This window comes from Lytechinus pictus, chromosome 5, assembly GCF_037042905.1.
Source record: "Lytechinus pictus isolate F3 Inbred chromosome 5, Lp3.0, whole genome shotgun sequence".
NCBI classification, from domain to species: Eukaryota; Metazoa; Echinodermata; class Echinoidea; order Temnopleuroida; family Toxopneustidae; genus Lytechinus; species Lytechinus pictus.
Genome location: NC_087249.1, coordinates 7,102,402 through 7,117,967, shown reverse-complemented (window position 1 = coordinate 7,117,967; position 15,566 = coordinate 7,102,402). Strand labels below are relative to the sequence as shown.

General features: G+C 37.7%; 1 protein-coding gene across 1 annotated transcript in view; it reads left to right on the top strand.

Moving 5' to 3' along the window:
* LOC129261871 (adhesion G-protein coupled receptor V1-like) overlaps positions 1-15,566 on the top strand; it is a 114,024-nt gene that overhangs the window by 85,088 nt on the left and 13,370 nt on the right. Inside the window, exons 75-90 of the mRNA XM_064099714.1 lie at positions 401-582; positions 1,149-1,328; positions 1,748-1,997; positions 2,720-2,878; positions 3,206-3,396; positions 4,782-4,922; positions 5,782-5,934; positions 6,438-6,733; positions 7,301-7,502; positions 9,253-9,359; positions 10,872-10,988; positions 11,115-11,222; positions 11,745-11,984; positions 12,515-12,671; positions 13,515-13,682; positions 14,121-14,243. Coding sequence (XP_063955784.1) covers positions 401-582; positions 1,149-1,328; positions 1,748-1,997; positions 2,720-2,878; positions 3,206-3,396; positions 4,782-4,922; positions 5,782-5,934; positions 6,438-6,733; positions 7,301-7,502; positions 9,253-9,359; positions 10,872-10,988; positions 11,115-11,222; positions 11,745-11,984; positions 12,515-12,671; positions 13,515-13,682; positions 14,121-14,243 — 2,774 coding nt within the window. The remainder of the gene's footprint in view (positions 1-400; positions 583-1,148; positions 1,329-1,747; positions 1,998-2,719; positions 2,879-3,205; positions 3,397-4,781; positions 4,923-5,781; positions 5,935-6,437; positions 6,734-7,300; positions 7,503-9,252; positions 9,360-10,871; positions 10,989-11,114; positions 11,223-11,744; positions 11,985-12,514; positions 12,672-13,514; positions 13,683-14,120; positions 14,244-15,566) is intronic.

Here is a 15,566-nt window from a genome sequence, read left to right as displayed (position 1 = left end):
TACATGTTTCATTTCATTTTCATTTCATTTATTTCATTTTTAACAAAATATAAATCAAATAAATACAATCATAACAAGTCAGCATCATAAAAAATATACCAAGGTCATTAAATCAACTTGAAAAAGACATGTTATAAGAAAGTTACATACAAAATAACCATTCGTAAAGGATTCGTGATTTATAATTTGTGAAAATGGAGGATCCCACTAAAAAGCGAAGCTTGTACATGTATATGGTGGGCTCAAAATATGACAAGCGAGATATAAATTTTATATATACCAATCAAAATATAAACCATGATTGCCAACAGGAGACATCATAAAAAGAAATTAAAGCAACATCAGACAGAAAATCCAGTCAACAAATTTACTTTCACTATTTTGTCTGTATTTTTTTTAGCAACTCTGGAGGTGACGATCACCATCCAGCGTCTGGGTACTTATGGTAACGTGGATGTTACATGGCAGACGGGATATAAAAGTGGTGAAATCCCAGTAGGCTTCATGGACGGTGTCGTGACCCCGAGCACGGGTCAGATCAGGCTCGTCCAAGGAGAGTCTACCGAGACGTTCACCGTCACGGTAAGTACCTGGGGGGTGTGTCATGAAAGTTGTCAGTACTATATAAATTGCCAGTGCTGACTATTTCAGTGAAATCCTTGCTTTTGATTGGCTGAAAAGCTCTGCTCTCTGACTGTTACTATGGTAACTGTCGGAGAAAGACATCTTGTCAGTGCTGACAACTTTCATGAAACAGTCCCCTGATTCTCCTGAACATGGGAGTTTGTTTCGCAGGGTGACACCACGTTTGCTCTGGGCTTTGTTCGTCTAAGATATAGGGTTACGGTTGCTATAGGGTTTTATGTTAGGTTTAGGATAGGGTGTAGTGTTAAATCCAGTGTTGAAGTTTGTCATCCCATTAGTGTGTGGAATTTACAGCGGAGCAATTGTCGCTGGAGCAAAGGTCATGGAACAGTTATCATGGCTATTGCGTCACAGCAACATGAGTTTAAATTTTCATCATAATTTATCAGTTACCGTCCAAGATCTTGGAGAAGGGTTTGACTTGAAAAGCAATTTATACAAGTATTACAAGTCATGCATTACTTTGCTCACATCTTTTTCCCCCATTTATTTTATATTTTTAGCTGAGCCCGACTGGTTTAGACACCGAACTCTTTGCTGTGCACATCACCAATGTTTTCTCTAACGTCGCTGGCGGTGCCGTGGCTTGGGATGGCTATGACACGGCTAGGATCGATCCGTACGGCATCGTCGGGTTCAGCGATGGCTCGAGACAGATCGTTGTTCAAGAAACAGACCAACAGGTAGATGATGTGTCTTTTGAATTTTCATGAAAAAGAAAGGAAAGACATGTTACCTAAACTGCATGGAGATGTCTTTCGAGCATTGGGGGTGTCATCAATTATCAGTTTTAAGTTGGATTTAATTGATAGAGTTGATGTAGAAACATGCTTTACTGGAATCATCTCCTAGACCACCTGCTCATAAAAATCACTTTTCTCATCTCCCTTATGCAGGTGACAAATAATATAAAAACAATGATAAAAAAAAACTTGGTCTTTAGAAACAGGTTTGACTGTGTAATACTGGTGCAGGTGACAAAAAATATATAAACAATGATGTAAAAAAAAAAATCTTTCATTTGTGTTCTTTGTGGATCATGAGAGTGAGAGGGTTTCATTGGCAAAGATAATTGAAACTATTATTATGTCATCCATTACAGGTATCTCTGGAGCTTGAGAGAGCAGTGGGTACATTGGGCAGTGTCCGCGTCACCTACATCACCGTTGCTTACACCGCTATACCGGGCGAAGATTACACTGCTGTCACCAGCGGTGCCGTGACCCTCGCGAACACACAGCGCAGTGCGACCATCATCGTACCGCTCTTGGAGGACACAGAACCGGAGTTGGATAAGATATTTTTTGTCAATATCACGAGTGTGCAGAGACTCCCCATTGGATCAGGGCAAGGTAAGTACCTACTTGTATGATTTTTCATGCCTCCGCCCAAGAAAGGTGGTTACCGTATTCGTTAATTTTGTCTGATTAAATATTCATTGGGCAGTAGGGTAACATAATGAATAAAGAAACAAAAATCATTAAGTAGCAATGGAAACAAAATTGAGTTCACTGTATATTAGAAACTGATATAGAGGAGCAGCATAGCAACCTAAATAACATTAATAGTAATAATGAACAATACTTGTCTATTGCGTATTGCTCATATTATAGAGTCCCTGTGGCTGTGATGCGCTGAAAGATATAGTGAAAGGTTAGAAGATATGCCGTGTGTATGGAGATAATTATAAAAGTAAAATAAACAAATATAAAGATTGTATACAGTAATTACTTAAATGGATCACAGTTTTTACATGCTGTTAAGCCAGATCTAATCAAGCTTCAATACCTCATTCACGAAAAAAAAAAATTAAGGTCCTTGGGATCTTCTTTCTTTTGATTTTAATGAAATAATTATATTGATTGGTTTTCTGCATTCATCAAAGTTTGAAACAAATCATTGGAATGTACATGCACATGTAGTATAGTTTGTTATTACACTTTAATAGGAAAATGAACAGTCATGTACATGATATTTTGAAGGATATGACATTTATTTCTGTCCATTTATCCTGACACGTAATGAGTAAAAGGATGTTGATAGCACTGATTTCATTTTGCATTTTTCTTTCCAGGCCCCAGTCCCAAGCTCAGCTCTATCTACTCAACGGCCGAGGTCACCATAGAGGGTAGTAATGACCCGTACGGCGTATTAGGCATTGTCCCTGTTACCATGGTAACAGATGAAGCTGAAGATTCCAGCAAGACTCTCACATTCATCGTTCAAAGAACAGGTTAGTTTGTTGATTAGCATGGTGAAATAATACAACTGTTAGGTCTATCTTTAGATTTGAAAAAAAAACGACGGAAAAGTTAATTTCCAGCTACCATTAAAGCTCTATTCAGATATTGCATTTTGCACAACAAGCCAATTCTGTATAATCAACCATAATAAAAAAAATTATTCCAATTATTCCACTTACACTGTACTAATGTAGCTAGTTTCCCACAATAAATATTTATTTTAGGTGTCTCAATTTAAAACAAGTATATTCCTTATACATATAATTTATTATTAATATTCTTAATAATCATTTACACAAATCCTTTGTCTTGTTTAGGAGGCTCATATGGAACCATCCGTGTCAGAGCGAGAACTGTTGGCGGTGGTGAAAATTGGCAGGGCTCCCTCGTTGGTCAAGTCTCCAACAGGTCAAATACGATTGAGGAGGCCTTGGCTAACACGCAGGGACAGAAATTTGCCGAGGTTGATGCTGATTACCAACTTCTGGAGGAAGAATTGATATTGAATGTGAGTAGAGGACAAAGAGATGAATAAGATGAAAAAGATGAATACATGGAGACAGAAAAGTTTACGAGTCTGAAAGTGAAGTGTGTCGACTCTTGATTGATGTTCAAAGAGAGAGAGTGACAGACAGACAGACAGATACACGGACAGAGAAAGGGAAAATGTAGGAAGAGAAACACACATTAAGACACAAAGGTACAGAAAAACGAGGGGGGGGGGAGAGAGATGGGGTGGAGGTACATGTACATGTAGTAAGAGAGGCAGAGAGTGGTAGATTAAGACAGCACAATATAGAGAGACAGAGCTTGGAGACAAACTGCTCCGGTGGAAAGTAAGAAGAGAACCTGTTATAACTTAAGTTAAAATTTGGAAAAATTGAATTTCTATTCTAACCTGACTAGTCTAGTTTGCTGGTTATTATTGAAAATAAATTTAGGAAATCATTTGTTTGTTCTTCTGTTCATTCACACTGCTATTCGAAATATTGAATCTAACAATTTGATTGAGCAATACGAAGAAAGAAGATTTGCATATTTACTGTAAAGTTTGATTTCCTTTTAACCCTAAGAAGACTGGGGGGGGGGGGGCTGATTCAGCCCTCCCCCCTCGACATTTTTCGTGATAAATCCGCCGCCCAAAATTTGTTGATCGCGTCGCTCGCTGACTTTTTACATTCAAGTCTTACGCAACTTTTGAGACCAAAATTGCGACCCCCAGGTTCGAGGCTCCGAAATTACGCAACATGTTGTAAGTGCATGCAGACTCAAAATTGCTCAAAAACATGAATTTGTGTACAAATCCGATGCAAATAGTGTTATTATCCACAATTCATAAATGTACAGAGATGTATCATTATTTTTCCTTTTACTGATTAAAATCAATTAATTCCATCTTATTTATGGTCAAAATAAAGTCCCCGACAATTTCCATTGAAAAAATAATGAAAAACAGAAAGTCGAAAAACAAAGAAATACATAAGAAATTTAGAAAACATCGCATCGAAATAGCCCAGTATATTTAGGGTTAATGGTACATGTATTTACGTGAAAATGTGGCTGTCCAGTATTCTATCTGAACATTTAGTTTTGCAGTATCATTATGTCCAAATAATGATAATACTGATAATATATTGCATTTAGAGTGCACCTTCTATACATTAGTTTCCTATTCAGAGGTGCAGAGGGAATTATTACACAGAAAGGGGGGGGGGGGAGTCATTATTTGAAATATGATGGCTTTGAATGACTATAGACTTGGCATTGCATATTGTTGAAGAGAGTGCATTCCACAAAGTGGGGGCACTAATGCCCAATAAAATATCATGTTATCAAAAAAGCTTTGAATGTAGTGTAAACCATCATCATTCACCTTTCATTTGCTTTTATTAGGAAGGAGAGACAAGCACAAGTATATACCTGACAGTCAACAGTGATGACATCCCAGAACCAGATGAAGTCTTCTTCATCTATCTTAGCCAACCCGAGGGCGGGGCACGCATCGCTCAGGGGGACAGTGATGGGGGATTGAAGGTAAAACTAGATGACCCGTGCTCTGGGGCTGGTTTCATGAAGCCATCATAAACCTAAGTTTGTAGAATGCTGAAGCACAAGTTCATAAGTGATTTCTGTGGACTTTTAGAAAGAGGTCCCTGAATGAAGTCCAATTCAGAAGATCTTACGATGCAGAAGATGTGTAATTTACATAATGAGTTGTGCAATATATTTTTGCATTGTTCATTAATCTGACTAGAAGTCATACATGTACTTAATTGGGCCCCGTCTTACAAAGTGTTACGATTGATCCAATCAGTCATAATTCTAGGGAAATCCATCAGTGCCATAATTTGTTTTACAGGAAATTTGCACAATGTCCTTTGTAAACAAAGAGAAGCACAGTGAATTTTCAATGAAAAACAATTAATGCATGAATATACATCATACTTAGAAAATATTTTGAACAAACTTGAATAATAGAAGTTGACGTTGCTGGCCGTCCATAGTTGTAATTGATCGGATCAATTGCAATTCTTTGTACGATGGGGCCCTGGGATAGCTTGGGATACCTTGAACCCAGATCACTAAGGGCACTCAAGTGGTCTAGTGGTTGTGACACTGATCTAGGAATCCAAAGGTCGTGGGTTCGAATCCCACCCGGTCTGTCTATGATATTTTTTCATAGACAGGCATCACGCAGCGGTTGTAGTGTAACCCTTGTGGTATTGTAAGAGAAACATGAAGAACTTATTATTTATCACACTTAACTATTTGTGAAACAGGCCCCCATTCTGAATATCGTAAGGGCTCAAGTAGTGCTGTTTTGACAGCTGAAATGCTATTTCAGCTTTCATTTATCTTGAATTCTAAATCTATCTATTTTTGCCGTTGACAGGGATTTACTGAAGTGATAATTGCCGGCAATGACAATTACAACGGTATCATAGGATTCAGTGACGTCTCGCTTTACGTCACCGTCTACGAGGACGTGAACCCTGTTGTGACACTAACTCTGGATCGTGGAGAAGCTTTCTTTGAAAATGTCACAGTGAGTTTCTTTTTAATCGTTGTGTTGATTTCTTATTTGTATTTCCCTCCAAATTGCTCTGAATTGATTTTAATGCTGCCAGAGGAATGTTTGAGACCAAAATTCCTCTGTAAAAAGAACTCAAATGCAGTGTTACATGTATGTATTTGTGTAGACTGGAAATCAAGACATTTGGTTTTGTTTACATGTATGTTTCTCTTAAATGATGTTTACACTTTCAATCCTTAAATTGCTTCCACTATTTAATCATCATCAATCTATAACATGTCATACATGTAGATCTAAAAGATTGTTATACATGTAGCACATGGGAGAAATCTTCAATCATGAAAAGCCTTGGGGTTATGAATTATGATGACTCTGAATTTTATTCTCTGTCTGATTTTTGCATTATCTCATATATAGTATGATTAATTTCATTATTTTCTTGACATTTAGTTTAACCTTTGACCTTTGTAGTGCACTGTAGATTTAAAGCTACATGTTCAATTCTTGACCTACAGGTCAACTGGCGAGCCATGTACAGCCAATCGGAGGATGTTGCAAGTAACCGTGACCTCTCTGCTCAGCTGGAAAAGGTCGTGGGTGATGTCACCTGCGAGGGCGGCATGCGCTACTGCTCCCTCCCCATCACCCTCAGAAATGACGAAGCTCCCGAGTTTGCCCAGTCCTTCCTGGTTGAGCTGACGGGAGTGGGAGAGGGCGCCGTCCTGGCTGCCAGCAACAGGTTGTTTGCCAACGTGACCATGGCTGATAGTGACTTCCCCAATGGACTTCTGCAGTTCTCTCAAGAATCAAGGTAATATGACTGCAAACTTACGTGGATTCTTGATATTTTTACTGCAACAATACATGTACATGCATCATGTTGGTCATGGTTGTTATGATGATGTCGATGACGATGATGTCGATTACAACAACGATGATGATGGTGGTGGCGATGGATGATGATGACAACAATGATTATGATGACGATGATGATGGTGATGATGACAACGATGATGATGATGATAGTCACGATTCTTAAAATCAACCAATGGCACAGTCAGGCTCTTTCGTCTTAGCCAAACACCTTGAAGGATAACGTATATTAGCTCCGATGTGCACTTTTTGAAACAAGAAGCATAGATAAAGTTTGGATTTATCCTTAGTTTATGATTAATGATGTGACTATTTAAGATAGCAATCTATAATGTGTAATTTATATTCTGTTAAAATATGCCATCACTGTATCATACATACTCTATAATAAACCTGATAAAGAAAGAACTCCCTATACATCGAACTAGATGGCAAATAATTTGGCTCCTCTCTCCTTGCATGTGGAATTTTAAGATAAACTTTCATCAATTTTTGTTTTATAAAGGCTTGTGAGTGTTGACACCTCTGCTGTCGAGGTCAGCCTGACCGTTGAGAGGGTCGGAGGGACATCCAAGACTGTTAGGGTCAGTTGGTCCACCGGTCAGCTCCAGTCGCCTACCACCACAGCGGGTGTGACGGTCTATCCAGCCATCGGGGGTGCAGAGTTTACCTCGCAGGCCTCTACCTTGGTTTTTGCTCCTGGACAGGTAAGAACCTGATATATTGTCTGTTAATAATAGGCTAGGTTCTACTACAGTGGATGTGGCCCTCTGTCTTGCCGTAGGGGGCGCAGAGCTTACTCCTCAGACTACTCCTTGGTCTTTGCCCCATGTCAGGTTAAAAATCCTTTTTTAAAGCATAATTCTAGTCATTCAGCTACCACCATAGTGGATACGGCCCTCTGACCTACCATAAGGGGGGTACTGAGGAATGTAGAGCTTACCCCTCTACTTTGGTATTTGTCCCAGTACCAGCAACTTGGGTATTATCTTCTATCAAGCTATTGGGGAGCTCAGAGGGGCGTACAACCTGCTTTTTGGACCTCTACCTCGGTCTTTGCTCCAGGGGCCGCAATGCAAAGCTTAGCAATCATTGTAGAATATCTTTTAATGATTGATTGCATTGACTTCAATGTATAATCAATCGTGAAACTCAAGTGCACGATTGATCGCTAACCTTTGTGTTATGGGACCCAGGGCCCTGTTTCATAAAAAAAGTGGCTACAATGGCAGATATTGCTGGAACGTCAACTTTCATTGGAAGAACCAATCAGGAAGCAGAATTTATTGTTGTCATGGTAATTGATAAATTCCAGCAAGATTTGCTATCAGAGCAAATTTTTTAAGTTGGGGCCCAGGGTCCCGTACCACAAAAGTTACCCGTAAGCTTCATTTTTATGATTGATTGTACCGTGCAATCAATCATTAAAAAATGTTCTAAGACGATCGCTATGCTTTTTTTGTTATGGGCCCCTGGGCAGGTAACAATGATCATTTGGTCAATTTAATCAGTAGCCTCTAGTTACCTACTACCACAGCAGGCGTGGCCCCGCTTTGTTGAGTTATAATGGGCACGGAGGGCCACAGAGCTTATCCTTTGGAACTTTAACTTCGTCTTCACTCTTTAATATAGAAGTTGAAATAAATGCTTTATATGTATATGTGTGATTCAGGGATAAAAAAATTGCACTTGGGCTGGGGGCGATTTAGCCTCGAAATGCTCAAAACAGCCTTGGAAGCTAAGAAATGGAGCCCTGGAAATCCCCATTCATCGCAATGCTAAAGCTTATCCAATGTTGTAGATTAGGCAGAAAGTTGTGAAAAGTAACCTCTGAAAACAAAGAAATTATTTTTGCCTGGTGTGATTCCTTTTATAATTGGATCAATCAAATTCATATTTTTATCCAATTTTGAATAAATAATGTACAAAAGTAAGAAATTTTTCTTGTTTTAGTGATGATTTCTCCCTATTTCCCTTGAAACAGCATTTTGTCTCTGATTGGAATTTTTCAGACCTTGTAATACAGTTATACAGTTCATTTATTTTCCATTAAAAACTCAATCAAAATAAATACATACAAAATTCATGGATAGAAATCGGAAGGACCCCAAGAAAAGCATAGCTTGCGAGGATGGGGCCCTGTACAATAATCGAGAAAACAAAACAGATCTTAGATTATTAAAGTGTAAAACAGATAAAAAGAAAACATGCCTCATACACACACAATCACCCCAGCATACCAGCACACACCCAATGCAGAACATTGTAAAGTTAACAAAGAGTAAGAAAGGAAGGAAGCGATAGCGGGAGAGAAAAAGAAAAGGAGAGATAGGGAGAAAGAAAGAGGGAAGAGAGAGATCGAGAGGGGAGGGAGAAAGAATGCCCTCTACTCAGTGCACATCAAACGTTTAAACAATAATTAATGATGATTTTCTCCCTTTATCCCCCTTGAAACAGCGTCGTCTGACAGTCACCATCACGCTGACACCTGACAACCCACCCTCATCAGAGAATTTCCCCAAGCAGTTCCAAGTCAGGCTTATCACAGCTAATAATGGAGCAAGGTTAGCCATTTAGCTTTTTTTGCTTTTCCCCAAATTTATTTCTGTCTATTCCCCACCCCTCTTTTTGTTTATTTTTGTCTACTTGGATTTCAGTACAGCATTCTGGTCCTAGCTCTTGACATACATGTATGTGTAACACAAACACCAACACTGTACTGGAATTCACCCAAGTGGGTTAATTGTGGTTATTCAAAGTTCTATATATTTGTCAATGCTGAAAATCTTTTAAGGACGTTCCACAGTTATATTTGTGCGCATTATGATCTGCGCATAGTTTACACTCTGCGCGCTGACGTCACAATGGATGAACAGGTGATTAATTAGCTGCGGTTATGAGCTGATTTTTCTCATCTTCTGCACTTTAACTGCAGATCCGATGCGTTATTTCATGAAGCTAAAAAATTGAATTATTCCATGGACCATTCAAAAAAATATTCTCTACAATTTCAAAATACTTTACTCTGCAGTGCTGCCAAGAATCACGAATATTAGCCCGAGTTTGAATAAATGGTAGAGTGGTTTTTATTTTTTCTTCACATAGATACTGAGCATTCGGCCCATTTTTGGTGTTTTAAAAAGCACATTTGCTCTAATAAAAATGCTGATAGTTTAAAAACAAGCACATGAACCCCTATTTTTTAATGTTTGTACCTCTTAGGTATACCTTCCTCTACAACTCTGCAAATTTTGGTGAAAATGACATGGATTTTGAATAAAGTGCAGCATTTATTGTACGTTTGTAGTTTGTTACTGAAATTTTTAAGAACTGACAGTGCTGTTAAACTTAAAATTGCAAACAAATAGCACTATTAATAGATTCTCCATTCTAACGATATAATTATTAACTCTCTTGCGAAATTTGATGACTTTTTCATGTATTTTGAATGAGTAATGGAGGTTTAAACTCATTGTAGTAATCTTGGGCGGTCTAAAAATGCCAAATTATTTAGAATGCGCAATTCTTAAGAACATCAATTTGGGTGAACTTTGAAGCTCTATAGCAAAAAATCAAGCACATGGACCTATGTTAATTTTTGCATATTTCGAATATTAAGGTTCTAAAGTATCTATGTGCAAAGTTTGGTGAAAATGACATGGATTTCACTTTAACTGTGGAACGTCCTTAAGTAGTTAAATGTTTTTTCGTTTGTTTTCTCTTGGAACCATATTCCGTCACACCATTTGATTAAACAACCCAACTAACATAATGCAAGGGCGTACAAACTGAAGGACTTAACTAAAAAATATTTATATTAAGCGTTCTACCAAGCAAACTGATTGACATGTGGTGAAGGATTGTTTTTCTTAAAGGCAATAGAAACTTGAATTGAGTTATTTGTTTTATGACTTTCACAATGTGGAGATATTACTTTGGTTCCATAGAAATAGATTTTGTGCTATATAAATGCATATTATTATTATTGTTGTTATTATTATTAAAATGTGTAACAAGTGAAATACACCTCTCTGTTTTTCAAACATCGCACAATGTTTGTCCTTTTCTCTTGTTAGTGTGGAAAGCACTTATGGTACAGCTGATGTGGTCATTAGTGAAGATACGACCACGTCCGATCTTTGGGTTACCTGGTACTCCGCGCTGACCGACACTGGCAACTCTGGTATTTACAAGTAAGTAGATAATGATCATATAAAGGAATGGATGGATGACTTGTCTTTTTATACCCCGATCAAGTGAATGCTTTGTTAAGATAAGCGCAACATGAACATGTATTCAATGTTTCTTCTGACTTGCAGTGCTTTACAGAGTCTATCGGACCACGTGAGGTTGGATCTAAGCAGCAACCAGCTTGCCTTGGTAACTGACACTCTTAACAGCATCGTAGCAGAAGGTTACAAGAGGCGGTAAGTGCAACATTGTTTGTTATGCAATAAACACACCCCTTCCTTACAATGCTGACTGAAAGCTTGTTGTATGTCAATGTTTTGCTAGACATGACAGACATGATATGAGGACGGTCTTAGTCGGCATCCTATGCAGTTTTTCCTGAAGCTTTTTTTTTGGGGGGGGGGGGGCGGATGTCCTATAAGCGACCAAAATACTTGTATCTGATTGGCTGATTGTAGTGAAAATCAATATCAAGATACTTCTTGGAACCTTGACATTAAATTTTCTCCTGCGACAATTGCTTCTAAAGTGTGGCTATTATTATTATTATAATTATTGTTATTTTTCTTATTATCGTTACTACTACTACTGCTGCTACTGCTGCAACTACTACTACTACTACATGTACTTCTACTACTACTACTACTACTACTACTACTACTACATGTACTACTTCTACTATCACTACTAGTACTACTAATACTAATAAACAACTACTATTACTACTACTACTACTACTACTTTTTTTCAACTGACAGGTTGCAGAATGACATCCAGAACCAGATGATGAGTCTCTACTGCACCTTGATGATGCCCACCAGGTCGGACAGCCGTGGCGTCTATGCCTTGGCCGAATCCTTCACTGCATTCTCCTACACCCTTGTGACAGGATCAGAGTGTGAGACTATGGAACCGAGGATCATGGAGTGTGATCTCGCTAAGCTGGAGGTGGCAAGGTGGCTCCCTGGTACGGTCAATGGGCATAGGTTCGATGGGAAGTAAGTTGTATTTTATGGTCCCTGCTCTTTCTCTCTCTCTGTTTAGATACAATGTATATATGTATATATATATATAAGTGAAATGAATAAATGAATAAATGAATAAAAAAGTGAACAAATGAATGAATGAATTTAAAAAATGAATAGATAAATGAATTAATGAATAAATAAATACATAAAAAAGTACAAGGAAGTGAGTGAGTGAATGAACGAATGAATGAATAAATAAATAAATGAACAAAGAAATGAATAAAGAAATATTAAGTAAATGAATGAATGAATGAATGAATAAATGAATAAATAAATAAAGGAATAGATAAATAAATAAATAAATAAATGAATAAATGAATGAATGAATGAATGAATGATGAACATAGAAATGAATAAAGAAATGATTAAATGAATAAGTGAATGAACGAACGAATGAATGAATGAGTTAATAGATAAACAGAAATTATGTACATATATAGTCAGCCTTAATGTTGCCTTCTTAACATCTGCATGATTTCTTGATCACATCTTTTCCTCAGGGAGAATAACTTCTTCACTCTACCAAGTGATCTATTGAATGTGGAGCTTCATGGAAAGAGTTCCAATGACCCCAAGTGTGAGGATGTGCACTTTATTGAGTACAACAGTCAACAGTGGTTCCATGGCAACGATGGCTTGGACACACTGAATGAACAGGTAAATTATATCTTTTTGATTCAAATTCAACTTTATTTCCACAAAAAAAAAATTATACACCTGTATATACAGATTTGATGTTAAAAGATATTTTACATGTGGAGGGGTCAAATGAAGCACAACTGCTTGTATAAACTGGCCCCCTACATGTACTAATAACAAAAATTATATTAATACTGTACATGTAAAATTAGCACAAAAACAGTATAATAATAACATAAATACAGGATAAATAAGAGAGAGAGAATGGGGGGGGGGGGGGTTGAGTGTTTTGTCCCGGAGATGCACATTTAAACTGATTAACAAAAATATTTACATAATTTAACAGAATTACATGTAGGTAATGAAATCCAAAAGAGTGGTAAACCCCCCCCCCCCCCCCCAAAAAAAAAAAAAGATTTTGGTTAAGACTGTATGTGGTAAAGGAGGGTTGTAATTGTTACAACTTCTAGTTTGATATGAATGGTAATGGTAATATCCATCTGATTGTCGCTTTAGTAAATAAATAAACAATTGATTTTGTTTTTGTTATTGTTATTTATTTTATTGTTTGTTAATTATTTATCAATTGTCATTGTTATTGTCCACTTCATTTTAATCATGATCACCACCATCACTTTCTCCGCCATCATTGAACTCATTATCGTTCTCATCATCATCTCCATCACCACCTTAATCAGCAGCAGCATTGTTGTCATCGCTATCATCATCATCGATCATCAGACTCGTCATCACCATCATGATCATAGTCATCATCATCATCATTATCATCACCCCCCTCATCAATAACCACACTCAATGTATTCACAACCTCAATCTCTCCAACTCTCTTTCTTTCTTTAGGTTTTGTCTGTGGGTATCAGGGGAGCAGAGACGAATTTCACCAACCTGTTGACACCGGTCCAATACCGCATCTCCACCGGCGGCTCTAGGGTCACCCCCCTCGGAGCATCATGTATCCTGTACAACGGTCCTTCACGTCAGTGGCTAACCAGCTTTTGCAACTTAGTGGTAAGTAAGCAATACTTTCCCAGTAATCACAAAGTGATGAAGAAAACTTCCAAGCGAAGTGAAGTCAGATTTTCGAGTTTTATTGCAGACCATCTCCAGGATCTGATTTGTTTACTGAAACAGGCGGCAACAGAACTTTCTAGAAACTTCAGTTGTTGTTTGATTGATAAGCTTTATTTCTTTTTTTTTTGGCAAATCTATTAATGCTGGTGTATTCTCCTATTTCTTTGCATAACAAAGAAATATGATAAGTATAATGACGTAGATTTTATCAAAACACAATATGAAATTAATTCTAGTCTATTTTCTGAGTCTAAACTGTATGTTTGTACCATTACGTACATGTAGTTTGCATTTATATCCTGATTGAATTTTTCTTCTCGTAAACATCATGTCTGACTATCAACTCATCCTTTCTTTGTTCGTCTTTCTATCCAGTCTGATGATGGTGACTTTGTTGAATGTTCTTGCAATCATCTCTCGGAGTACGCAGTACAGGCTCAGACAGACAATCTGATTGGATACAACCAATACGTCTATGCGTCCTGCTTCATTTGCATTGTGAGTACTATTGAAATGTTTCTAGTAGTGTGGGTATGCCGGGGGGGGGGGGGGGGGCAGTCAAATATATCACTGTACACATGCGTGACCAAAAAAAACACGTTTAAAGGGGTGTTTTTTTTTCAGTTTTGTACGCGGGCCGCGTGGCACTCGTTAAGGGGATCAAAAACACAGATTTTCAAAAAAAAGGGTGGTTTTGAAAGATTTGTCAATGGTCAATCGCGGGGTCAAACGTATTTAGGGTATTTTTTTTCCAAATCTTTTTTTTTTTAAAGGCTAGCCAAACGTGTTTAGGGTATGTTTTTTTTCCAAACCTTTTCTCCGGGGCTTTTTCCTCCTCGTTTCTGAAAAGTTTTCGGGTTCGTCCCGATTGTGGTATTTCCCTAATTGCACTGGGGGCATGCAATACCTATGAATATAGTTTTGTCTATTTAAGCTTATTGTTAGCAATTGGACAAAACTTATTTAGGGGTCATATTCTGGCGACAACTTGCTTAGGGGCCAAAATGTGTAAATGAAGCCAGCGATAAACTTTTTAGGGGGTTATTTTGCACACAGATTTGGTCATGCAATGTGTACAGCAATACATTTGACTGGTTCCCCCCCCCCCCCCCCCCCCCCCCGGAGGTTATGCACTGAATATGATTTGGGAACCTTGGGGTATTTCATAAAGCTGTTTGTATTAAGTTAGGAGCTACTTTAAGAACAGGCCACTTAGCCAAAGCCAGTTCCTGCATCCTCTGCTGGTGATGAAAAGAAGTAGGAATATAATTATCTTCTCATGACAGAAGACCTGATATTGTGTGTTGGACAATATGGACAACATGACTTTATGTCTAAGTTACAAGACAGTCATCTTTCGATTTAGTTCAATTTCAGCATTCATTATTTACTTGCTGTTATTTTTCATAGCTAGATTTGAGTTTTTATGTTCTTGAATTGGTAAATTTGAAGGTTGATCCCGAGGCTTGTGTAATCACAGGGGTATAACATATTGATACGCTGTTAGTGTATGGGATGAAATGAAGAGGGTGTTTCCGGCCACTGTGTGTAGTACTTTTTTAAAGCACTAAATGGTTTTTGGGTGTGATAACAGTGGGCTTCATGACAAGTGGGACCTTGCAGCTCAGATTTTTAAAAGTCAAATCAATGTTAACTTTGCCTTTTATACATGTGTTTACAAATACAATCACCCTTTTTGTACATGGTTTCCCATCAACTTACATTTATGATTAATGTAACAAATAATTGTATCTTTTATGTTAAGGGGCACAAAACTGATAATGTATGTACATGTATGAAGAAACTTTACATGTCGTTTAT